The following is a 26,316-nucleotide window of genomic DNA, read 5'->3' as shown; positions in this document are numbered from 1 at the left end:
TCCTCATCCCTTCGTACATACACCTTTTGTGCTGCCCTCAACAATTCATCCATTCCCTTATGTTGCCAATCTTCATTATCCTCCAATTTCTTTTTAATATCTTCCCATGCTCCTGCTACAAACTGCTTTTTAAGTACAGCTTGGCCCAGTTTATTACGTGATTCAAAGCTGGTATAAAGCTGAAAGCTTTTCCTTAACCTCTCCAGCCATTCAGTAGGAGTTTCCTCCTTCCTTTGACACTTATTAAAAGCTTTCTTAATATTTTGCCCCCCAGGAACAGCTTCACGTATGCTTTGAACTATCACGTTCCTTAAGTCATTCATGCTGTTCCTATCATTTGCCTCATGATTATTCCAGTCCGGTCGCTGCAAAGGCCATTTATTATCAGCAGCTGGACCGTGCTGATGGTTTTGGTCCCAAATCTTCATCCCTGCTCTCCTGATCATGCCTCGCTCTTCCACCGTGAATTAGTATTCCTAAAATTGCCTGCACTTCGTCCCAGGTATAAATGTTAGGACCTGGGAACTGATCGAATCTCTCTGCCACTCCTAAAGGATCCTCCAACAAATTTCCCATCTCTGTTTTAAATGCTCTGACATCTCCTGAATTCATTGGCACCGATATAAACCCTATGCCGTGTTGTCTCCCTGGTCCTTGCATTGGAGTTTCCCTTAGGAGGGGGTACAGCTGTGACTGGGTGGTAGGGGAAGAAATCATTTCTGTGTCATTAGATTCCCTCTCGGTTGACTGAGAGGTTGCCGGAGACAAGGTGGCGGACTCCAGCACTCGGGCTGGGGGAGACAAGATGGCGGACTCCAGCACTCGGGCTGGGGGAGACAAGATGGCGGATTCCCGCGCTTGGGCCGGACAGGACAAAATGGCAGATTCCCTCGTCCGTGCAGGTGCTGATGGAAAAGGGGGGACCAACTCCATTGAAGCACTTGGGGTGAGTCCACTCCCAAGGTCATTCCGGACTGAGGCATCACACGGGGGTAATGAGGTGGACATAGACAAGGGTGGAACATATGGTGGGGGGAACTTTTGAGACTCCCTGGAGTCACAGCAACTCCTTTGCTTTTTCCTTTCCCTTAAGGGGAATAGACTAATGCTTGTATCTGGTCTCAGCCACAAGCTAGCATATTCTTTCTCTTCCATACAGAAGGGCTCTTTACTGCTTACACAGAAATTTAAGCTTGACATATCCAATCCTCAGATGAGCCACTGGCCAATACAAATTGTCTGATCTTATTTGCTTCCCTCCCCACACTTCTATGCAATAGTATACCATTTTCTCTCTTGATCTTCCTTTTGTGTAGGGATAGTCATTCCAATACTTTAACATCATCCCCAGAGGACTATCTGGTGGAATTACCGGTGATTTTGCCTCAAAATCACCACCCGTGAGCTTTCCCTTCTCCTGAGAGATATTCTTAAAGTCGCTCATGAGTTTCCCCTTCTCCTGAGGGGTACCCTGTAGCCCTACATTACGGCCACCCGTGGGAGCAGAAGACTTACTTTTCTTCTGTCCCCTCTTCCAGAGTGCCTTCTTTCACTCGCACACGCACACTCCACACGCTTCCCTCCGTTCGTGGCTCGCTCCCTCGCGGGCTACGAGAACTGCACTACCAGGAGGTCCTCACTCGCCTCGTCCTGCCGGACGTCTCAGTCAGTCACACTCCAGGGCCCCCTCCCAACCGAAAGAGGGGGATCGCAAATACTCACCTCACCAGGGCAAGTCTTCGTCCAGCTCCTCACTGGACGGTCCCTTCCCCGACCGGACGGCACCCGCAGCCCTTCCTCTCGCCTGGAGTAAGGCACTTACTCTCTCCCGGAGTAAGTCCCGTTCGCTCACCTGGCAGAACAGACCCCTTTCACCCCAAGGGGTTTTCTACTCACTTCTGTCCTGAGTGAGTCTTCGCCCGGGCTTGTGCACAAAGATTGCAGGGAACTGTAGTGTTTTATTTGCTTATTTGTCTCTTTCTAATTCTCGGTCGGATATCGAGACTCTGTGCTGCAGGAGTCCCTCCAGGACCGTCCAAGCAGGGATGGGGGTGCCCCCCTGGAGAGATGATCCTACCGCCCAGGAGGTCTCGATCCGAGTCACGGCACCAATTGTTGTAGTCCTTAGACTCGAGAATTTTAAATTTGAAAATATAAAAGAATTTATTAAAGGTAAATAAGCAAAATGGAGCACCGGGCGACCGGAGGAAACCCTTGTTCCTGCCGCGGTCCGCAAAGAACACAGTCGAAACCCCATCTTTTATTCCCTTTGCAACCACCTCCCCCTCAGTCTCATGTCATCTCGTCATTGGTCCATCTTTTGCAGGCTTTGCTCTGCTTGGTTTCCCTTTTCCAACTTTAGCCCAACTCTTCCAACTTTCCAACCACTGGGCAAGGTTCTGAGTAAATAACTTCTGTATGTTATTACCAAAAATTTGTATTGATTCGTTTGATTACTCTCTCTGGGCAGTGACTCCAGACAATAGGGAGAGAGAGGCTTTAACCCCTCCTCCGAACTGGGGCCGAGGCCGACTTAGTTACCTGTAAAGTGCATCCAGCGGGACCACGAGGAGGTGCGACCACTGTGGCTGAGCCCAGTCAGTAACTCTACTCCACCTTAGGAGAGTGATAGTTACTCCCGCCGTTTACCTGCACTTCACTGAATTTCTTCCCTTTGCCATTGAGAGCTCTGGGCAGAAATCCCAGCGCGTCAGCCCCCGCCGTGGGCCTTGGCGATGCTTGGCTTTGATTAAACAGTCGGATTGCCCTGGTCCGCACCAGTTCCGAGCCTGGTGCTGAGCCCTGGCCAAGGTCCCCTCTGGGGACCCTCCCCCACCTGAGCCGTGGAGCTGATGTGTCCCCACCGGGCAGAGCGGGAACCCTCCAGACCCAGAGGGTCCACCCTGGGGTGGAGCTGGCACGATGTCATGGTTTGAGATAGCCCCAAAATCCTTATTCCCTAGTCTTAGCCCCCTCCCCCATCTCAACCTAATGTGAGATGGGTTTTTCCAGACAAAACCACACCAGACTCCAAATGGGGAAAGGGAATATATTACAATGACTGTACAAATAAATATTATTACACATTATACACACGATCACAACTATCTCTACCATGACATATAGTATTTACAATGGATCAGATCTCTTCTCCCCTCCAAATAAAAGTCCAGGAGGAAAAGAAGGACAGATCCCTTCCAGTCTCATAGCAGGAATCTCTTCTACAGCAGCAGTCATCTGTCCTCTCCACATGCAGCAGCTGATGGCTGGATTTCTGCCAGCACTCACGAGGGAGGCCTCCAAGCTCCCTCGGCCCCTTGACGCAGGCAAAGGGGTCTTCTGTGGGCTACGTTCACCCCAGACAAGGTCGTTCCACCACAGTCATATCACAAGCACAGGGGTCTTCGTGACGGTCTGGTATCTCCAGGAGATTCAAGCTCCTTGCAGGGCCTCTGTGCCCTGCCTCAGGCTGCGAGCTTCTTTGTAGCTTGCAGCAAGGGAGGGCCCCAAGGCCAACCTCCCACAGCGTCCTGGCTCAGCTCTCAGGACGACTGAGCTTCTCAGCTCCTCTGTCTCTCCGGTGCTGCTGTACTCCAAGGCTCCTCTCAAATAGGAGTCCATCTACTCCTCCTTTCTCGGAGGTCTCAAAGGAGTTTGGGGGATCTGGTACAGTTCTTACCCCCAGAACTCTGTAGCTCTGCTGCTGACTCTCCTCAGCTCTCCGGGACAACTCGGTGTCTCCCTTCCTCAGTTGCATGTCTGTGCTGCTTCTCCGGTTCAGTTCTTATCTGTCCTGGCTCTTAGCCAGTCTCTGGATGCTGCGTCTGCCGCTGCTGTCTCTGCTCACAGTGGCTCAGCTCTCACCTACAGGCACTTAGCTCAGCTTTAGGCTGTTCCAGGTCCCCGCAGGCCCCCGCTGGGGGCTGGGGGCCAAAGCCCCCCTGTGGGGCTCTGAGCCCCTTCCTCGTGGCTCTATAACATGGCCACCATTTCCTGCCACAACCAAAAACTACAACCCTTCTCTTCCAGTCAGCTTGTGGAATGTTTACATTTTGCAGGAGCGCCCTGTCATGGTTTGAGATAGCCCCAAAATCCTAATTCCCTAGTCCTAGCCCCCTCCCCCATCTCAACCTAATGTGAGATGGGTTTTTCCAGACAAAAACACACCAGACTCCAAATGGGGAAAGAGAATATATTACAATGACTGTACAAATAAATATTATAACACATTATACACACGATCACAACTATCTCTACCATGACATAAGTATTTACAATGGATCAGATCTCTTCTCCCCTCCAAATAAAAGTCCAGGAGGGAAAGAAGGACAGATCCCTTCCAGTCTCAGAGCAGAAGCATCTTCTAAGGCAGCAGGTTTTTTCATCTCTCTTCCATGCAGCAGTAACTGGGTTGTTGTAGCTGGATCTCTTTTCCATACACACAAGGGGGTCTCCAAGCCCCTCGGCTCTCCTTCGGTCCAAGCGAAGGCCTCACCTGTGGGCTGCCAGCAGGGACCAGACTCGCGTCACCACAGGTATGTCACGAAATGCAGGGGCATCTTCGTGAAAGTCCCTTCCTCAGGGGTTCACCCCTGAGTCAGAACATCTTGGGCAGCATTCAGTTGCAAGCCTTTGCCTCAAGAGTTCTGCCAGAGCTCCTGTGCTCTGTCTCAGGCTGCCAGGCTTGTCAGCAGCAGCAGGGGGGGGCCAAGGTCAACCCCCCCCCCCCATTCCATCTGGCCTTCCCAGTCCAGCTCCGGGACGTCTTTTGAGCTTCTCAGCTCCTCTCTCTCTCCAGTGCTGCATGTCCAAAACTCTTCTCCAAAATAGGAGTCCATCTCCCTCTTTTTCTCAGAGGGATCAAAGGAATTTTGGGGGGAGGGGTCTGGTATCAGTTCTTACCCCCAGAACTCTGTCTCTCAGCTGCTGGCTCTCTTTTCCTCGGCTCTCCTTCCAGGAGTCTTCTCTGCAGTGCTGCATGTTGTTCCTGCTGCTCCTCCGGTTCAGGTCTTATCTGTCCTGGCTCTCTGCCAGTCTCTGGACGCTGCGTCTCTGCTTTCTGCTCTGTCTCCACTGCCCAGGGTGGAGAGAAACATCTCCCAGCTTAACCACAAACACTTAGCCCAGTCTAACACTGTTCCAAGTCTCTGCAGTCCCCCCCCAGCTCGGGGCTGGGAGGGCCCAGAGGCCCCGAGGGGCTCAGAGCCCCTTCCTCGTGGCTCTACAACATGACCACCTCTCCACAACAACCAAACTACAATTTGTCTCTTCCGGTGCTTGTGATATGTTTACATTTTTGCAGGAGCACCCATTGGACAGAACTTCAAAACTTCCAGGGGTTTCCACCCCTTGGGGTTCTACCACTTTCTTAGCCTCTGGGGGAAAACAAGGTTCAAACCACTACACACGAGTAAATTGGGATAATGAGTGATTGGTCACTCAGAAATCTGAACATGAAATAACACGTTCTTTAGAAGATCTGGTGAAGGAGTTGTACTTTCAGTTAAATGAGGAGAAGGAAAAAGAGATGCAGGTAGAGGGGCTGCTGCTGGTGAGCACCGTGTTGGAAAGCTTCCCCCAGAGCTTTGGAATGCACATGAGAGAGAATCCCAGGGAAGAATTGCAGGATGTAGAACCTGTGACTCAGACCTTCTGTGTTCAGTGGAGGAGTTTGGGAGATGGTGAATGAGTGTTGTTCTGATAAAGAGCAAAATCTAATGTTTGCATTGACAGCTGATGACGAGGAAGTAACATTACGACCCTTAATTAAAACTGAAACCACAAACGATTGTCAGGGTCAGCAAACTGCTACTAAAATGGTGCCAGGCACGGCTACAGAGATGTGAAGGTCTGGCCATAAATGAGGTGAGATTGAAATCTGGTCAGTATTAAAGCAGTGGGATGGTGAGGGGCCAGGTGTGCTTCCCGGGTAGCAAAGAGTTAAAATCACTGCAGTAAACAGAGCAAGTGGGATCTGCCAAACTGCTGAGGTTACTTTATGGCTCCTGGTTGAAAAGTGGAAATCTGGTAATCTTAACCCTAAAGGAAACACAGGGACTGTGCTCTCACAGTGCTGGGGTTTGCTGCAACACCAAACAGAATTTCTGAAGTTACAGCTAATTTGGCTCCACTGACAGCTGCACTATTAAATGTTGCAAACCCGGGAGCCACAGGACCAGCACACCCGTGCTTCAGCCCTGGAGGAGTGGTCTCAGCCTTCCCTTCCTATTCTCCTCCCTGGGCAGTTTATTACAGACAGTTGAATACCAATGCTTGGCCTTTAAGGGCTGCTCTGCCAACCAGGACCCCCCTGAAAAATAGGGGAAGTTTGTGTTGTTTTCTTTTCCCAGGAAAGCCAGCACTGCCCCCACTGAAGATGAGAGGAAGGAGTTGCAAGCAGGGCAGCTGCCAGCGGATTTCCCCGAGAAGGCTCACAGCCAGCCAAGATGGGATAATCATTTTTCCCTTAGGCCCTTTGAACTTTGGTTACTTGCTGCTTGAGTAGCATCCTGCCAGACAAGACATTCTTTCTTCTTTTTCAGGATTGGTCTGTATTAGGCCAAATTTTCCCTTTTCTTTTCCTAGGAACCTGCTGACAGGTGAGACCCAGCTGCCTGAAACCGATGGAACTTTTAACTGCCCCATAATTGCTTGTGCTGTCAGTTTATTAATGTTTGTGATTTGTTTGTGTTTCCATGGCAAGCAACTTGTTGAGAACTAAAAATATTAGGAGGATTATATAAGACAAACCATTCTGTGTATTGCCAGTTTGATTTTTGCTAAGTTCATTTTGTCTTTTTACTAAAAAGAATGGGGTGGGGAAAGCTTTTATCGTATGGACGTATAAGTTTGTCTCAGAAAACTCAGTCAAATTTAGCCTGGGAGTTGGTACAAGAATTTATGCCTATTTGGAATCATATAAATGTGTATTAACCTTCCCATTCTGCTTCAGAAGGATTTAGATTTATTATGATTTGGCTAAATTTTTCAGAGATGTTAATGAGTGAACTAAATAATCTTAACAAAAGAAAACATTACATGGAAATGGTTGAGTCCCCCTTCCTAAACCAGAAGGAGGGATGGCCACGGACTGCAGAGGGGACATGGATAAAATACAGGAAGGTCTTTTACCAGCTCTCAAGACCTGTAACCAGTTTTGGAAACACTTGTATTCTCACTTGAACGTGTCTGATGTACTGTTGGGTTTCCTACCCTGTGTCCTAGGCAGGTTTTTTACTTTGCATCTCTTCTTTCATTTATGCTAATCAATATGGTAACTCTAGTCCACTGTGCACCCCACATGCTTCTAAACTTTGGGTGCAATTTACTGTAGCAGCAATTGTAAAGGAGTGTGATGAGGGGAATTTGCCCACTAAAATTAAAAAAATAAAAAAGGAAAAGCACCTGGGGATAATACAGTTAAATTTGAAAGGGAATTAATTTCATTTATGACCCCAACAGTAAAGCCACAGCTTTTTGTTTTGTGTCAGGACTAAATCACGACAGAGCTCTCCCCTGTGCTCTGTCCCCTGAGAATGGAGCATAGGCCCGATGTAAAGATGTGCTTATATGAACACTCTTTTATATTTTGTATGAGGACTTTGTATGCCAAAAGTTTATTTTTCATGGTGTGTAGAATTACCCAGTGGGGCAGGAACGTTGCCTAGAAATTCTTCCAACTCGATGTGGATGTGGCCAAGAGAGAACCCTGTTTTAAAGCCTTTGAACTGTATGAACACACCTCCTTACAAACCCAGTCACACTTGTTCTGGTGTGCAAAGGGAACCAATTTACTGGGAGACCTGGAGATGCCCTTTGAGTCTTGGCTGAAAAACACGTGTCTTATACGTGAGGTGTGTTTGTTGGGGATCCCCCTCGATGGGATTGAAAAATCAGAACTTGCTGTGGAATTCTGGGACTCATTTCAAGCCCCAAATGTACTTGATAGACCCCTGGACTTGCAAGACAAGCAGCTCTGGTGCCCCACTTGGGTCAGCTTGGGGTGTTCCTGACTCATCACTCTGCTCTGAGGTGGGGGGTAGTGCTGCCATCCATTTGCCCAAATCGTGTCTCTCCTTACCCGTGGGCAGGAAGGACAGGGCAGGAACTGAGTTGTCCTGAACAAAGCTGAGACTGGATCACTGACACACGTGCCCCAGATTATTAAACAGTCAGGCAAAGGATAGATTTTCATCTTTGGGTATTTTTTACACCTTCTGTAGTTCTAACACACCACCACTGGGCCTTGGAAAGTACCCCAGGGCAGGTGCATGCCCTCAGTAATTGGTCCAGGTGTGTGTTCAGAGAGCTGAACTTGGGAGTCCAGCAGGTGTCAAAACTGGCTTTACAAAATGGGTTGGTGTTAGATATGTTACTGTTAAAGGAACAAGGGGTGTGTGGAATGTTAAATCTTACTGAATGTTGTATTGCCATTCACAATGTAATGGCAGCAATTGAAAAAATCTGAGCCAAAATGAAAGAAAAGACTGATCAAACATCAGAACTTCTGCAATCACTCCAACCCAAGGACTGGCTTCAAGGAACTGGCCCTAGTTCCTGGCTGATGTCCATGTTCTAATCCTTGGGACTTGCGGGGTGGGGGCAGTGGCTGATGAGGGTTGGGTTGATGGTTGCAATTGGATTTACATTTTTCATGATTGGAACAGCTGATGTCCAGAGTATGATTACTCTTGTTGTTGTTTCTGCTGTTTGTGTCTTTTCTGCTCTGTCTTGTCTACGTGCACATCACCCTGATGGAAAACCCGTGAACTGAGGAAAAGTCCCTGGCAGAGAGTGTTTGAGCCATGGGGTGGGGTAAGGACTTCAGTGCAGTTCCCTCTCTCCAAACCCTGTCAAAGCCACAGAAGGAACTTGCTGTAAGAGAAGCCAGTGGACAAAAAATCCCTGCTGTGCAGACTGTGAGAACTTGAGATGAGCCCAGAAGGGAGGAATCTGCAAGAGGAAAGAGCTCATGCCAGGCAGGTGGTGAGGCAGATCTGGGGAACCTCCTCATTCCTGCATCTCAGCAAAAATTCCCCCTGTGGCAGCCTGGGGGAAAGGAAACAACTGCTCACACATGTGCCATCCCAAGTAATGGGAATGGGATCTAGGCCCCTTTTAAAGTCCATGAGTTCAAGTAAGGCAGTAAAACTTAGGAGACTGATGTATCTCACCATACTCAGCCATAAGGTTCACATCTGCAGCGGACACTTTTATAGCATGGAGGCAAGAGGTACCTGCACTACCACTTCATGAGGTAAAGATGACTGACTGTAGTCAAGGGGGGGCTGTGGCAGGGGGGCCTACCCCGAGAAGGCCCAGAAGCCCATCAGACAATGCCCACAGTGCAGGCTCTCATGCAAGCTGGCTGTGGTGAGTTCTGGTGGTGCCACGGTGGTGGGGTTTGGTGTTGAATGAGGCTAAAACCAGCCTGGTTCACCAAATTCCAAACACATCCTGCTTTTTGAAGTTGGGTGTGGCAGATAAGCTGGTGGCTGGCCTGTAAATTTGTGACTAGCAGTCAATCACTTTATACTATAAAAGTCCAGTCCACTTTTCTGCAGTCAGGTTCTTCAAACCTAACCCTTCTTGGGGTGTATGTGTGGAGATTCCTCCCTTGAGCTGGGGACCCCCCAAGGATACTCCTTGAGGTTGAGCAAAAGAATTCTCCCCACAAGCGTTGGTATGGGTGAGTTACATCCAATCTCTACTTAATGATTATTTCCTTCTGCTACCTTGAATATAATTGCTTCAGGAATTGCTTCAATAGAGTGCACTATCCTATCCTACCCTGTGTAGTAGTAGTCTTAGCCTTTATATTGTGCAGTAAATAATTCTCATTGAGGTCTTCCCTCTGTTCACTCATCTGTTGATTTTTCTGATCATTTGTATTAATAAATGATTAATTTTATAGAAATAGTCTCACTTTGTCATCATTCAAACCTGCAGGACAAAAGTGGTTCAGTCCCACCTCTGTAATTCCTCAGATTTAAACCATTGACATGATCCGAGGCTAAGATTGGATCCAGGCACACTGAGACTCCTCTCTGAGAAGGACTTTAGAAAGCAAGGGGGTCCTTTCTGCCCTTGTGACTCCCCAGCAGGGCTTCTGTAATAAATGTTGTCTGAGCCTTCCACTCCCACCCGTGACAGCGATCTGGGGGTGTCTCGGCCCTCCTGGTCTTGGAGCCAGAGGAGCTGCTCCCAGGGCTGCTCTCAGTGCTGCTCCTCGTGCAGAAGGAGCTGTGTCATGGCAGTCCCAGCCCTGAGGACGTGCTGCTTGTCCTGGAAAAGGAAAGGAGAGGCTCTGCTGGGAGGGCTGAAGGTTGGTCTGTCCTCCCTGCTGGGAGGGGTTTCCCTTTGCCTTCTGGCCTGCAGGAGAAGGGCTCCCTGGAGAGCAGAGAAAGCAGCATTTCCCCATGCTGGCCCCCCAGGCCTCCCTGCAGAAGGGGCCCAGGACTGGGCTGTGTCCCTCCAGGGAGCCCCCAGCCTCGGGCACGGTGCTGGCAGGCTCCTGGCTTGGGGTGCTTTGTCACCCACACGGCCCTTCCCAGCCCCCCTCTCCTGACGTGCCACCAGGCACAGATGGACCCACGGACGTGGCCATCCCAGCTGTGGCCCAAGGCGTGGGAAGCAGCAGCTCTCTCCTCTCCTCCTGGCAGCCCAGCCAATTGACCAGCACGTAATGGAAGAGAGGGTAAATGTCTTCACAGAGCTGCACTTCCCGGCTGCCAGGGAAGGGGTGTTGCTCCTGGGTGACATATTGACCCCTTTGGACCATTGTTTCACAACTGTGCCAGAAGAGAAAAGGGAGCACTTGAGAGTCTGCAGCCAGGAAGGTTCCTTGCACCCTCCCCCAAGCCAAGCTTTCTGGGCAGTTCCAGGCTCAGCCCAGGACCAACTCTGGATCCAAGCTCAGCCTGTGCCCTGAGGTATCTGGATTCAAACCCCTGGCTGTTTCTCTCCTCCTCCCCATTGCACCTTTTCCTTCTAAGTGGCTGTTCCCCTCCAGCCTCTTCCACTGCACCCCTGCACTTCCCCTCCCAATACTCACCCTTTTAACCCTAAAGCAAAGCCAGGGAACAAAGCCATGGGAAGGGACCCAGGAGTTCCTGTGCTCAGCACTGGGGAAGGGACCCTGCAGCTCCTCCACCCCAGCACTGCCACATCCTGCCCACAGAAACCTCCCAGGCTTCCCCCACTCCTCCTGCTCACTCACAGCAGTTGGGCATCGCCAAAGCCTGACCTTGCAGCAGGCTGACACTCCCCATGTTCCCTCTGAGATCACAGGGAGGCATCCAAGGTCACTCCAGCCCCATCCCCAGGATCCCGGCCAAGGAGCCGACACTCAGCACTGCAGACGGGCACAGGATCCGGCCCCTCCACACCCGACTGGGCACAGCAGGGCGAGAGCGGCGTTGCCACGAAGGGGATGCACCGGGGGCTGCGGAGAAGGCAGAGACAGGCACTGAGAGGAGCAGGGAGAGACACAGGAGGCTGGGGCTGTTCCCTGGCAAGGCTGGGGCTGCTGGGCCGTGCGGGATGAGCTGGGGGTGTGGGGAGAGCTGTCTTCCTAAGGGGGACCCAGAGGAGCCCTTGAGGCAAATGAGGAGGACAGAGAGGGGCAGAGACCCTGCAGGTTTTTCCCAGCGGGTTCCTACCCTGCAGGAACTGGGATTGGGCTGGTAAGGCAGAGCAGCCGGCTGGCCCTGGCTCAGAGCAAGGAGGCACAGCAACTTCACAGCCCCCAGTCCAACAGGGAGCTTTAGAGAAAGGGGAGGGACCTCCCCATGACCGCAGACCCCTGCCCAAACCAGGGGGCCGAGAGTGCCGTGCCGGAGCTGCGGCCACTTTGCCCAAGGTGAGGAGCACAGCCTCACCAGGGCCCTTCCCCGTGGCCTTCAGGTGGCTCTGGAGCTTGGACAGGGCACAGTGGGAGCAGGAGTGGGCCAGAGCCACCCAGATGTCACTCACAGCTGCCGTCACATCATCTGTCACCCCCTGAACAAGCACCACGGGACAAGCTCGTGGCTTCCATTATCTGGTGGTTTGACACTGTAATGGAACTACAGTGGTATTTTTGTTCCTGTCATGTACGTGCTTTGCCCACAGAAATAGGGAAGGTCTCCTTTCCCGGATGAAGCCGTCCCAAATGTCCCGTTGCTCTGGTGGCAACTCATGGAAGTTGTTCATTTCTGCAGCTTTATTTGCAAGCTGTTTCCTTCCACCTCTGGCTTGGGCTGCTGAGGCTGCACCAGCAGCTCCACTGTGCAGGGAACAGAGGCTCTTTGGCTCTTTGGTCCCTTAAGTGTCAGCTCATTTGGATCTTCCTCTGGAAACCACCCTCATGTGGGAGGCGTGTCTAGATGCACAGGGGATGTGCCAGGGCGAGGGGCCCGAGGGGACATGCACAGTCACATATAACTCTATTGGCTGAAGAAGTCACATGGTATACAGGGATTTAAGAGTGGGAATTTTGAATAAAGTTCTCTTTGACCACACCATCACACGAGGAGCGTCTTTCATTCCTTGTTATACAAGGGACCCCTGCTACAAATGGCGATCCGACAGGGACATTTTTAGCTTATATTAAGTGAGATATCTATCCTGGATCAGGAGATCAGCTGGTGACCCTGGGATCGTTTCAATTTTTGGAGACGGGGGTCTTGATCACAAAAAACCTTGACGTCAATAAACCCCGTGCTCTTAGTGGCGCCTAAGAGATGGACAGTTAGTTTAGCGAGCTCAAAAATAGTAAGATAGTGCACGGAAGAAGAGAAGAAAGAAGTTGAAGAAGAAACCGAGAGGTCAAAGCAGTCACCGGAGAGAGCGGAGAGGGTCAACGCAACATCAAAAGCGGTGAGTCTGGGACGCTCCCCGCACGACTGGACTGCTCCCTGGGCGAGAGCGTGCCTGCAGCTTGGAGAACAAGCCGCGGAGCACCTTAAGATCGTCAGGGAAAAGCCTGTTGGTCCCCTGAGAGTCGGTCATCTGGTAAAGCGACTCTTCGCTACCGACTGTGTGGACCACGTGCGAGAAGCGGTTTTGCCGCTGCCGCGTCTTAGCAACCCCAGCCACCGCTGACCCCCGCGGAGCCCCGTTCCAGTTTTCTGTCCAGCAGAAACTGCCGCGGCTCCCCGCCTGCTCGCCGCCGCTGACTGACCCTGCGGCGTGCTTAAAAAGCACTGCCAGCAAAAAGCCCTTGCGCCGTGTTCAGACCGCGCGGGCTTTACCGAGGCGCCACGCCACGCATTCCGATACAGCGCGCCCCGACCCCCGCACCGCCCAGCGAACCGCGGGAGCCCCCGGAGCCGCTGCTGCCGCCGCTGCGAACGCCGCGCTCACCGGAGACGGAGCCGGGACCACGCCGAGCCGTCGCCACATGACTGAGAGGCCGCCGCCAGCGCCGCCGCTTCGTTCGCCGCTTTGCAGCCCGCGCACGCCGATCGCCACAGCCCCAGGTCACCGCCTCTACAGCCAGCCCCTGCGTCCGTTGCTACAGCTGCCCGTGCCTGCCGCCGCCGCTTGCTGCTTGCCGCCTGCACCGGGACACCACCCACCACCGCCGCCGGGACGCCACAGCCCAGCCGACAGAGAGCCAACACGAATCAACAAACCGACAGACCCTCTTCAGCAGCGCACCCCAGCAGCGCCGAGGCTCAAAGGTAACATGGGGAATTTTTTCCCTACCGAGCTATCACGGGACACAGAAACATTGGCTACTCTGCTGAATCCTATGTTCAGGTTACAAGGGTTGAACTATCAGAGTTGGTGCGGCTCATTAAAGCAGCCGTACCAGAACTGCCTCTGGTTGAAGCCCTCAACATTCACATATGGGACAAAACAGGGAATCTTATCAGACTCAAGGCTCAGGGAGGGGATTCCCAAGCAAACAAAGCTTACCCAGCCTGACAAGCTATAATGACTGCATTGAGCAGAGCCCACCAAAGAACGACAAACACACCCCCCCACTCACGCTGCGAGCAGCAGCCCCACTTTTACGCGCCGCAGTTCAAACACACAAAGCTCGGCGGGGGGAGGGGGTGGAGCCGTTCACAATTCAACTCCGGGGAAGGGAACCGGGAGCCCAAGGGACACGGACCGGCGGGAGGGAGCGGGGCCCCAGATGCGAGGTTCCAGTCCGTGGGACAGCAGCAGGGGGTCCCGTGACGGGGGTGGGGGGCTAGCCCAGCTTACTTGCCAACCCATCCCGCAGATGAACGCCGAGCACGCGCCCAGGGACGGGCACCATCATCTCACCCACCACGCAGTACGGACACCAACCCGTCCTTCCCCACCCCTGCGCCGTACCCCCCACCCACCACCACCCACCCACAGGCAGCCGCTTCCACCAGAGCTGCAGGGGGGGGAATGGGAGGAATGGGGGGAGGAGGAACAGGGGGATTTCGGGATAGCTCTGCCGGAAGGGGAGGAAGCAACATACCGAGAGGGTTCCATTGACAGATGGGCTTTGTGCAGGGAGGAGGCATCGCGAATTGGGGACTTGTCGCTGATAATGTCGGAACGGCCAAAGCGACACGAAAAAAGGTTCCAGCAAAGTTTATTCCAAGGAAAAATCAGGGACCCCGGGGCTGCTGCGCAGCCCCTTAAGTAGAGTTTTAGAACACATGTAATGCACATGGATAGGACAGTTCAAACTTTCACACCAGAATTCTTACAGCTAATAGGTGCATTTTCTAAACTCTACTTTCTCACAACAACTTTGCTCTTTCTCAAAACAGCCCAGTTCTTTCCCACAACAGTCCCGAGCACCTGCTCTTATTTTTCTCTCATGTTGATGTTTTTCCCAACTACTCTCGTTCAAAACAGGTCCTTGTTCTCATGAGACAGTGCTCCTGTTTTCATGAGACAGTGTTCTCTGTTCCCACGGGACAGTTTCTTCAGGATGCATCAGTATGTTGTCAGGATCAGGGCCTCCATTTTCAGTCTTCTCTTTCAGTCCATCTCAGGGGTATACTTTGATCTGGTCAACATCTATTGCTTCATCAGTATGTGCCAAGGTGCTGACAGACCCGCTGTCACCCCTGACAGGGACTTACAAGTTATACAAGCATGTCCAGTAATTATCGGGCCACGCCAAAGCCGCAGGTTTCAGCCCTTGCCACATGAACTAACCAAAGCACTGAGACAGCTGATAAGAGAAACTGGTGTATCTTCCCCTAACACACCTGCATTTTTAGAAACACTGAGCTCCACATACATCTTCATGCCACATGACTGGAGAACCCTGTTGAAAATAAGCCTCCCTAACACACAGTACAATGTATGGCTGAACAATTTTAGAGAAATCTGTTCCACTTATGTCAATGACCCACAAACTGGGGTAACAGCACACCAGCTCACAGGGGAGGGAAACTACTGTTCCATAGATGCTCAAACCGGGTACAATAGAGAAATATATGAAGTCATAGCAAAACATGCCATGCGGGCAATGAGAAAACTACCCACATCAGACAGAGACACAAACTTGTCTTTTACAAAAATAATGCAGGGCCCAACAGAACCTTACACACAATTCCTAGATCGGCTGCAATCTGCTCTGGATAGGCAGATTGAAAATGAGGAAGCCAGGGAAATCCTTAGCAGAACACTGGCTTTCGAAAATGCTAATGTTGATTGTAAAAGAGTTCTGCAAACCCTTCCTAAAAGGGAAACTTGTAGCATCTCAGAACTAGTTCGTGCTTGCCAGGGGTTGGTTCCTTGACACACCAAACCGATTTACTGGCAGTAGCACTGAGTGTTCAATTAAGGACACAGCAGGGGGCCAGACCCAGAGATGGTTGCTACATCTGTGGGGCTCCCGACCACTTCCAAAGGGATTGCTTGACGAAACCTCTAGCAGTGGTACCTCGAAAGCACCCCAAAGCAAGGAGGGTGCCAAAAAACTGGAGGAGAGGGGCTCTGTCGCACGCCCCGATACAGCAAACACATGCGACACAGGGGAGCAGGCTGGTGATTTGTGCCCCCCCAACTCAGCCAGCAATCTGTGCCCCCCCACATCAGCCAGCAATCTGTGCCCCCCCACATCAGCCAGCAATCTGTGCCCCCCCACATCAGCCAGCAATCTGTGCCCCTGCAACCCACCCAGTGCTCTGTGCCCCTATACCTGGGGGTACTAATTGACAGGAAGCTCAACATGAGCCAACAGTGTGCCCAGGTGGCCAAGAAGGCCAATGGGATCTTGTCCTGTATCAAAAATAGCGTGGCCAGCAGGAGCAGGGAAGTGATCCTTCCCCTGGACTCTGCATTGGTGAGGCCACACCTTGAGTATTGTGTTCAGTTCTGGGCCCCTCAGTTCAGGAAGGATATTGAGGTGCTGGAGCGGGTCCAGAGAAGAGCAACAAGGCTGGGGAAGGGACTGGAGCATAAGTCCTATGGGGAGAGGCTGAGGGGGGAGAGGCTGAGGGAGCTGGGGTTGTTTAGCCTGGAGAAGAGGAGGCTCAGAGGTGACCTCATCACCGTCTATAACTACCTGAAGGGAAGTTCCAGCCAGGTGGGGGTTGGTCTCTTCTCTCAGGCACTCAGCAATAGGACAAGGGGGCACGGGCTTAAGCTCCGCCAGGGGAAATTTAAGTTGGATATCAGGAGGAAATTCTTTACAGAGAGAGTGATCAGGCAGTGGAATGGGCTGCCCAGAGAGGTGGTGGATTCACCATCCCTGGAGATTTTCAAACGCAGATTGGACGTGGCACTGAGTGCCATGATCTAGTAAATGGACTGGATTTGGACCAAGGGTTGGACTCGGTGATCTCGGAGGTCTTTTCCAACCCAGTCGATTCTATGATTCTATGATTCTATGATCACATTCTTCCTGTGACATCACATCCTTCCTGTGACATCATGTCCCCACTGTGACATCACATCTCTCATGGTACATCACATCTTCTCTAAGATGTCACATCAATCATATGACATCACACACCTCTCCTGTGATATCATATCATCCCTGTGACATCCCGTGCTTGTCTGTGACATCAAATCCTCCCTGTGACATCGCATCCTTATTGTGACATCACATCTCCCTTGTGATATCACATACTTGTTGTGACATCAGGGTCCTCTATGATGTCACATCAATCATTTGACATCACACCTGCCCCGCAACTTCACATCTCCCCTAAAACATCACATCCTTCCTGTGACATCACATCCTTCCTGTGACATCACATCCTTCCTGTGACATCACATCCTTCCTGTGACATCAAATCTCCCATATGACATCACAGCTCTCCTTTGAAATCACATCCTCCCCATGACATCACATCTCACTTATGATGTCACATCCATCATGATATCAGACCTCCCCTGTGACATCACTCCATCCCCTATGACATCACAACCATCATATGACATCAAATCCTCCCTGTGACATCACATCCTTTTTGTGACATCACATCTCACGTCTGATATCACATCCTGGTGGTGACATCAAGGCTCCTCTATGACATCACATCCATCATATGACATCACATCTCTCCAGTGACATCACATCCAGTGACATCCAGATCCATCCCAAGGTTGGGGGGGTGTGTGACACAGGCAGAACCACAAATGCCTGCACAGCCCAGAGCAGTCAGTGTGGGGCTGTGCTTGCTGCTGCAGAGACCCCCAGGGAACAAACCCAGGCAGGAGTTTGAGGGGGGGGTGTCCCTAATGAGGACACTTGCCTTATTATTGCTCATTATTTGTAATATCTTATAGATCTATCACACAACACCTAAGGATGGATTCTATAGAATATGTGCCAGAGATATTTGGGTTGGGTCTGGCTGAGCTGCAGTTCAGTTCCCCACAGCAGCCCTCCCAGGGCTGGGCTTGGCATTGGCAGCTGGAAGGGGGTTGAGAACACCCCAGTGTTTTGGCCACTGCTGAGCACAGCACCAACACTGGGACATTCCTTCCTTAGCTGAGGGCAAGAGCCTGGCAGGGGACCCAAGTAGGCCAGCTGAGCCCAACTGACCCAAGGGACATTGCAGCCCATGGGAGGTCAGCTCAGCTCTAAAAGCTGAGGCCCGGAGCAGGAGGGGGGCATTCATTGCCTAATGGCTGCCTGCTGAGGAACCCTCACAGGTACCCAAGCCCTGCTCCTCGGGAGTGGCCGACCATGGCTGCTCATGGGAAGCAGAGAACAAACCCTGCTGTCTTTGGCTTCTGTTTGCACAAGCTTTGCTTTGCTTTTTGCTTTAAATAAACTGCCTTATCTCAACCCACTATTTTTTTTTCCACCTTACTCTCTCCCCTGTCCTGCTGGGAAGGGGAGTGAGAGAGTGTCTGGGAGGGCACCTGGTGTCCAGCCAAAGTCAACCCACCACACACCTGAACACTTCCAGAGACTCCACCACCTCCCTGGGCTACTTGTTCCAATGCCTGAACACTCTCGCAGTGGAAAAAGGGTTTTTTTAACATCTAATCTGAGCCTCGCCTGATGCAATTTAAGGCCGTTTCTCCTCTTCCTGTCACTAAAGGCTTTGCAGAAGAGACCAACTCCCACCCCACTAAAACCTCCTTTCAGGCCATTGCAGAGAGCAATGAGGTCCCCCCTGAGCCTCCCCTTCTCCACACTCAACCAGCCCAGTTCCCTCAGCCGTCCCTCAGCACACATGTTTTCCAGAGCCTTCCCCAGCTCCGTTCCCTTCTCTGGACACGCTCCAGCCCCTCAAGGGCCTTTTGGCACTGAGGGGCCAGAACTGGACACAGCACTCCAGGTGGGGCCTCCCCAGTGCCCAGCACAGAGGGGCAATCAGTTCTCTGCTCCTGCTGGCCACACTCTTCTCCACAAAGGCCACGATGCCCTTGGCCTTCTTGCCCCCCTGGGCACACTCTGCCTCATATCCAGCCGCTGTCAAGCAGCACCCCCAAGTCCCTTCCTGCTGAGCAGCTCTCCAGCCCCTCTGCCCCCAGCCTGGAGCGTTCCAGGGGGTTGTTGGGACCCAAGGGCAGGGCCTGACACTTGGCCTTATTGATCCAGCCTGTCCTGATCCCAGAGCATGTTCCAGGAAGGACATGGTGGAACCTCATGGAACCAAGGACCACTGTGACACTGTAGGGTTTTCTGGAGCCAAAGGAGCCCTGGGACACTGGGCAATCTCATGGAATCAAGGCAGCACTGTCACCCTGGGAAAACTCCTGGAATTCAGGGCCCATTGTTACACTGCAGCTCCCCATGGAACAAAAGGAACTCTGAGATGCTGCAGAAACTCATGGAACCAAGGGACCATTGTGACATTGAGGGGGCTGATGGAATCAGGAGTCCATTGGGACAATAGAGGGCTTCATGAAATCAAAGGAATTCTGGGACACTGTCAAACCTCCAGGAACCAAGGGTTCCAGGTGACATGTGTGTCCTCCTGGAACCAGGGGAGCCCGGAGATATTTCTGAACCTCCCAGAATCCAGGGGCCATTGTGACCCTGCAGAACCTCCTGCATTCCAGTGGTCCTTGTGAAACTGCAGGCTCTCCTGGAACCCAAGGATTCCTGGAACACTGCAGAGCTCACGGAACCAAGGGGCCACTGTCCCACTGCAGCTGCTTCTGAAGCACAGGGGACCCTGGGACAGTGGGAAATCTCCTGGAATCCAAAGGGCATTTTGGGACTGCAGGGACTCATGGAACTAAAGGAACCTTTGGAAACTGTGGAAGTTCATGGAATCCAGGGGCCACTGGGACATGTGGGGCCTCCTGGAAGCAAAGGAACCCTGAGAATTTTTGTGGGAACAAGTTAAGGCAGCAGCAGCTGCATTCAGTTAATCAGGATCCAAAAGGAGTGTTTTGGCCTTGACCGGTGTTCTCCATCCAGAGAGTGCTGTTTGCCAAAGTGGAAACCACTTGGAACATGGTTGGCACGGTAGTCTGTGTTTTTCTTTGGTGGCTGAACACAGCCAGCACATGAGGCTGAACCACTTTTGTCCCCCAGGTTGTAATGATTGCAAATAAAATCTATTGATAGAAATGAATTTATTTAGGGTTACAAACGATCAGACAGAAGATCTTCATCAGAATTATTTACTGCACAATACAAACACTAAAACTACCAGGAGTACAGGGTAAGATAGGACAGTGCTCTACACTAAAGCAATTGTTGAAGCCATTCTACTCAAGCTGGCACAAAAGCAATAATTCTTAATTAGAGATGGATGGAACTCCCCCAGACCAACGCTGGTGGGGAGATCTCTGCTCTCAACCTCCAGGAGTGACCTTGGGGCGTCCCCAGTCAAGGCAGGAATCTCCACACACCCCCCAGGAAGGGTTCTGTTGGAAGAAGCTGCCCCTGGGAAAGGGGACTGGCCCTTTGTGGTCGAAAGAGATGGAGTGACAGTCACTGGACTCCAGGGGTTGCCTCCCCATCAGGGGCTTCATTCAGGGTGGAAGCAGCGGCCGAAGCTCTTCCTGCAGTCGGGGCACTCGAGGGCTTCCCTTACCGGCGTGTCCGTTGGTGTTTGGTCAAGTTAGAGCTCTGGGTGAAGCTCTTCCCACACTCCCCACACTTGTAGGGCCTCTCCCCGCTGTGGATGCGCCGGTGCCTGACGAGGGTGCAGTTCCGGTTAAAGCCCTTCCCGCAGTCGGTGCAGCGGAAGGGCCTCTCATCCGTGTGTGTCCGCTGGTGGATGATGAGGATGCAGTTCCGCTTAAAGCCCTTCCCACAGTCGGTGCAGCGGAAGGGCCTCTCATCCGTGTGTGTCCGCTGGTGCAGGAGGAGATTGGAGCTGGTCTGAAACCTCTTCCCACATTCCAAGCACTTGTAGGGACGTTCCCCAGTGTGGATGTGCTGGTGTTGGATCAGGTTGGAGCTCTGCCTGAAGCTCTTCCCACATTCCCTACATGTGTAGGGCCGTTCCCCACTGTGGATGCGCTGGTGTCGGATCAGGTTGGAGCTGTCCCTGAAGCTCTTCCCACATTCCCTACATGTGTAGGGCCGTTCCCCAGTGTGGATGTGCTGGTGGGTGAGGAGTTGGGTGCTCTTCCTGAAGCTCTTCCCACATTCCAAGCACCTGAAGGCCTTCTCCCTGCTGGGAGGCTGCTCAGGGACCACCAGGTCAGAGCTCTGGCTCAAGCTCCAGCCGCCTTCCCGGCACAGGCTGGCTCTTTCCTCCTCAGAGCACCCTGGGCTGGCTTTGGAGCCCCTCCTGTGGGGGGATCTCCGGCCCTTTTCCTCCCTGCTGCCTTCCTGCGCCGGGGAGCCCTTCAAAACGGCCTCTCCCACCAGGCTCTGCCGGGGGGATTTGTCCTCCGGGCTCTCCGTCCTCAGCTCGGGGCCTGGGGCAGGAAGCAAGAAGGACAGGCAGGGGATTTGCCTCCGGCCCACAGGGAAGGCCAAGGACATCCCCCCAACTCCGGCCCCGGCAGGACGGCGGCGCCAGCGGGGTTGTCCTGCAGCCGGGGCCATGCTGGGCTGACAGAGCCAGCACAACACCCGCCCAAAGGGACACTGACTGCCTCCTCACCTGCCTGGGGGGCCCAAGGCATCTTCCTCTTCCTCGCAGCCTCCTTCATCTGCCCAAGCTTTGGGAAGGACAAATCCTGATGGGGGGGGAAACAAGGGCTGAGCACGTTGGCTTGGGGGTTCCTCCTGCCCAAGTCCATCTCTAGAACTCACCGGGCATCCTGTGACCATAAAAACCTCCCAAACACCAAGATTCAGCCCAGAAAAACCCAAACCACCCAGATTCAGGCAAAACCCCCCTCAGAAATAGCAAGAAGAGCCCCACACCCTCAAACTTCAAAAACTTGAGATTCAGATGAAATATACTCCAAAAATATGAAGATTAGTCAAAAAAAATCTCTCCCAGAAGTTCCCCTTCTCTGGTCTCTCCCCTCTGGGGTTGGAGGGTCTGCCCTGTCTGGGATGCTGGGGGTCCCCCTTAGGGATGCTGGCAGTGTTGGGGGTCCCAAGGGTCCCTTCTCCTCTGACTCTCGCCTTCGAGGGGTCACGTTCCCAGACATTCCCCCTCTCCAGGTTCTCCACTCTGTTGTCCCAGGGATCCCAGGGGTCCCCACTGTCCAGGTTTCCCCTTCTCCACACCCCCCGTTTCAGGCTCCTGAGGGTCCCGGGGCTCCTCCCTCTCCGTGCTCCCCCCTCCAGGCTGCCGGGGGTCCCCCAGCTCCGACATCTCCCCGCTCCGCCCTCCACACTCGGCAGCTCCCGGGCTCCACACCCACCCCCAGCACTCCTGGGGGGCCCCAAACCCGCTGTGTCCCCCCCATCAGCACCGGGCTGACAATGGAGCCGGCGGGGCCTGACCCAGCAACACCAACCCCCATCGTGGGGGGAACCCGCATCCCCCACCCACCACCAGGGCTCTGACCCCAACCCAGCCCGGCCCCCAAAAAACACCTCCCACCCACCCCCAACAGCCCCCAAGGGCACAGCCCTGCACAAGGGCCGGCTGTGCCCCAGGCACCCAAACAGCCCCACGGGCGGGGGGACACCAGAGGCTGCCCCAGGGCAACGAGAGCAGGGAGCGGATCGGGCCCCCTGACACGTGGGCGGGCTCTGGGCTCAGCCTGACCAGGGGCAATTTGGCACCAACAGCAGGGCCCTGAACGCTGGCTCGGCATAGGGGGCCCGAGCTCCCCCCTCTCCAGCTCTCGGGGCTCTCACAGCTCCCCCCTCTCTCCAGCCTCCCCCGCTCTCCAGGGATCAAGGCACGGGGACACCGAGGCACCCCCACGGCAACCCCAGTCCCGCTCCCTCCCCTCCCCTCAGCCCCCCTCTCCCACCCCTTCCCCATCGGCCCCCCAAACCCCGCTCCCCCAGCTCCCTTTGGGGGTGACCCACCGCCCCTCGCGCTCCCTTTGGGGGTCCCACCCGCTCTTTTCGCTCCTCTCCCCCCTTTCCCATCGTGGCCGCTCCGCTCACCCCACAGCGGCAGGAAGGGCCGGGACAGGGGTGGAGCAGCAACAGCAACAGCAGGAGAACAATCGCCCCCCATCCCACGGGTGCCCGGGAAGGGGGAACTCGTCCCAAATATCCTGGGGGGGAGCGTGGGGGGTCTTGACATACTCAGGCTGCCAGCACAGATTTCCCTGCAAAGTCTGCAGGGAGTCAAGCTCTGCAGAGGAGACTGTGCCCCATGGATGGGATTGCAGAGGCTCCCTCAGGTCCTCAGCAGGAATCACCAACCAGGAATAGACACAAAAGGCCCCCACAAAGTTTTTTGGGGGAGTGTCCTGTAGGGAGGGGACAGTGTCACCCCACCAGGGCAGGGCTGGCAAGTGGGAGGCTGCTCCAGGGCTCTGCAAGAGGCCTCGTGCTCTGCTCGGCCCCAGCACTGGCTGGTCCCAACAGCCCCGGCTGCCCCCGGCCCTGGGCAGCTCTGCTGCCACAGGCTGTGCCCTCACCGTGGCCCTGCAATGGCCCTGCCTGTCCCTCCCCCGGGGCCCTGCCCGTGGCCTGTCCCTTGGCTCTCTCTCTGCCAGCTCAGTGTGGGGCACACGGGCTGGGGGTCCCTCCCAAGCCCCCCGGGCAGCCGGCGTTGGCTGGGGGGATGTGAGGGCTGGGCCTGCTCAGCACAGCCCCGGCCTCGTGCCCAGCGCCTCTTTCCTGCCCCACACAAGAGCTTCCCGGCCCCCCCAGGGCTCCCCTGCTGCTGCCTCTGCTCCTGGCCCTGCCTTTGCTGCTCCCTTGGCCGGGGCAGCGGCTGCAGGGGGGGATGGCAGCAGCTTCAGCTCCACGGCACTTCCTGGGGGGAGCTCAGCCCGGGGGGACGGGCAGGGACCTGATGGGGATGGACAGGGGCCCAGCAGGGACAGCCAGGGCCTGCAGGGGAAGGCACAGGCACAACCAGGCCCCCCACACTGCCAGGGCTGTCTCTGCTCCTCCTTGCAGGCTCCGTGGCCAGGCACAGGTGGTGTTCCTGGGTGCCCACCATCTCAGCACTTGCAGCCGCTCAAATCAGCGCCCGCAGCTCTGCAGCAAAGCCCCAGCTCACCTGGCACACAGGGGATGGACACAGCACCTGCTCGGGGATGGGCACACACAGCTTTGTGCCTTCCCCACCACGGGGCTCTCCTTCCTCAGCAGCACCTCTGCCTTGCACTTATTCTCAGCCTCACCTCAGGGCCTGGGCTCAAGGACAGGAACCTGCAGGGAGGGGACATCAGGTGCAAGCTGAGGGCTGCCTGCTTGCACTGGGCTGGGGGCTTCTTTCTCCTTCTACAACCAGCCCACAACTCAGCCTGCTTTTCTAACACCACACATTTACAGACTAACCTTGCAGATAGATATGGACAGACATCTCTCTCACCCTGGGGATGGAGCCTCAAGCATGTGCTGCCACAGGAATGGCAATCAGAGAATCACAGAATCAGCCACGTTGGAAAAGACCTCCGAGATCATCAAGTCCAGCCCTGGATCCAACCCTGCTGTGCTTCCCAGACCATGGCACTGAGGCCACATCCACTCTCACCTTCAACACCTCCAGGGACAGGGACTCCACCCCCTCCCTGCCCAGCCCATTCCAAGGCCTGATTACTCTCTCAGCAAAAAACTGCTTCCCAATATCCAACCTAAACCTCCCCTGGCACAGCTCCAGACCCAGCCCTCTTGTCCTACTGCTGCTTCCTGGCACAACAGCCCCACCCCCACCTGGCTCCAACCTCCTGGCAGGGACTTGCAGAGAGTCAGGAGGTCTCCCCTGAGCCTCCTCTTCTCCAGCCTCAGCACCCCCAGCTCCTCAGCCTCTCCTCACACCACTTGTGCTCCACTCCCTTCCCCAGCCTCGCTGCTCTTCTCTGCTCCTGCTCCAGCCCCTCCAGGGCCTTCCTCAACTCAGGGGCCCAGAGCTGGACACAGCACTCCAGGGGTGGCCTCACCAGCGCTCACTCCAGCCCAACAATCCCTTCCCTGCTCCTGCTGCCACACTCTTCCTCACACATTGGCCACACTTCCTCACTCCATTGGCCCTCTTGGCCCCCTGGCCACACTCTGCCTCCTGTTCAGCTTCCTGTCCATCCCCACTCCCAGCTCCCTTTCTGCCTGCCTGCTCTCCAGCCACTCTGGCCCCAGCCCGGGGGGCTGACGGGGCTTCTTGTGGCCAAAGGGCAGGACCCGGCCCTTGGCCTGCTGGAACCTCATCCCCTTGCAATCAGCCCATGGATCCAGCTGGGCCAGGTCCCTCTGCAGAGCCCTCCTGCCTTCCAGCACATCAACACACCCCAGCTTGGGGTCACCTGCACATTTGCTGATGAAATGCCTGGTTCTGCAGCAGCTGCAGATGCTCAAGGGGCAGCAGGAAAAAGTCAGGGGCCTGGGGGGGCCTGGGGGGATTTGGGGTGCGGGAGGGTCCTGGGGGAGCTGGGGAGGGGCTTTGGGGATTGGGGGTACAAACCAGGACAGACCAGGACAGACCAGTACCTCCTCACTGCTCCCCCGATCTCTCCTGGAGCTGGGCCACCTTGTCGTGGGACACCTGAGCCCCTCTCAGTGCCCTCCCAGTACAGCCCAGTGCCCCCAGTACAGCCACTGTGCTCCGGCTGCCGGGTGATCCCTCTTTGGGGCGGCTGGAAGGGATTTGAAGGGGGGCTGGGGGAAATTTGGGGGGACGTGGGGGGGTTGGATTAGAATTTGGGGGGGGGGGTTGGGGTGCTTTGGGTGCATTTAGGGGAGTTAAAAGGGGTCTTGGGAGGTCCAAGGGATCTGTAGGGGGAGGGGATTCAAAGGAAAATGGGGGCTGGGAGACATTGGGGGGGTTAATGATGTCTAGGGGGAAAGAGGAGGGGCAGCACCAAGAGCAGGTGAGTCCTGAGACCCCCCTGGGGTTCCCAAGACTTTCTTGGTGTCCCTAATTCCCCCCTTAACACCCTGCGACCCCCCTGGTGTCTCCAATGTCCCCAGGGCCTCTCCATGGCCATAATTCCCCCTAATTCCACTGTCCCCATACCCCACCCCACTGTCCCCATACCCCACCCACTGTCCCCATACCCCACCCCACTGTCCCCATACCCCACCCACTGTCCCCAAACCCCACCCCACTGTCCCCAAACCCCATCCCTGATGTCCCCACCCCTCCATCTCACCCCAGGAGCCCCCCCTGGACCCTCTGACACCAAAAACATCCCCCCTCCCCACCATGCTCACAGAAAGGCCAAGGGCATCTGGGGACACACTGGGGACAGCTGGGGGGCTTTGGGGGCACTGGGGGATTACTGGGGGATACTGGGACACACTGGGGGGAACCAGGGGGCACTGGGAGGGACTGGGGCGTTACTGAGGGACACTGGGAGGGAGTGGGGGGGAACTGGGGCACACTGGGGGGCACTGGCAGAAAACTGGGGAGTTACTGGGAGATTACCAGGACA

At 54.4% G+C, this 26,316-nt stretch overlaps 1 protein-coding gene across 1 annotated transcript in view; it reads right to left on the bottom strand.

Moving 5' to 3' along the window:
• Positions 1 to 24,653, bottom strand: part of LOC135406011 (zinc finger protein 883-like) — a 70,364-nt gene extending 45,711 nt beyond the window's left edge. The window contains exons 1-3 of the mRNA XM_064640528.1: positions 24,073 to 24,653; positions 21,462 to 21,537; positions 20,505 to 21,273 (exon numbers count right to left, since the gene is read on the bottom strand). Of these exons, the coding sequence (XP_064496598.1) occupies positions 20,505 to 21,273; positions 21,462 to 21,537; positions 24,073 to 24,117 (890 nt within the window). The 5' untranslated portion in view covers positions 24,118 to 24,653. The remainder of the gene's footprint in view (positions 1 to 20,504; positions 21,274 to 21,461; positions 21,538 to 24,072) is intronic.
• Positions 24,654 to 26,316: the final 1,663 nt, after the last annotated feature.

This window comes from Pseudopipra pipra, chromosome W (assembly GCF_036250125.1).
Source record: "Pseudopipra pipra isolate bDixPip1 chromosome W, bDixPip1.hap1, whole genome shotgun sequence".
In the NCBI taxonomy this organism is placed as follows: Eukaryota; Metazoa; Chordata; class Aves; order Passeriformes; family Pipridae; genus Pseudopipra; species Pseudopipra pipra.
The sequence above is the reverse complement of the archived record's forward strand: the minus strand, read 5'-3'. Positions and strand labels throughout refer to the sequence as shown.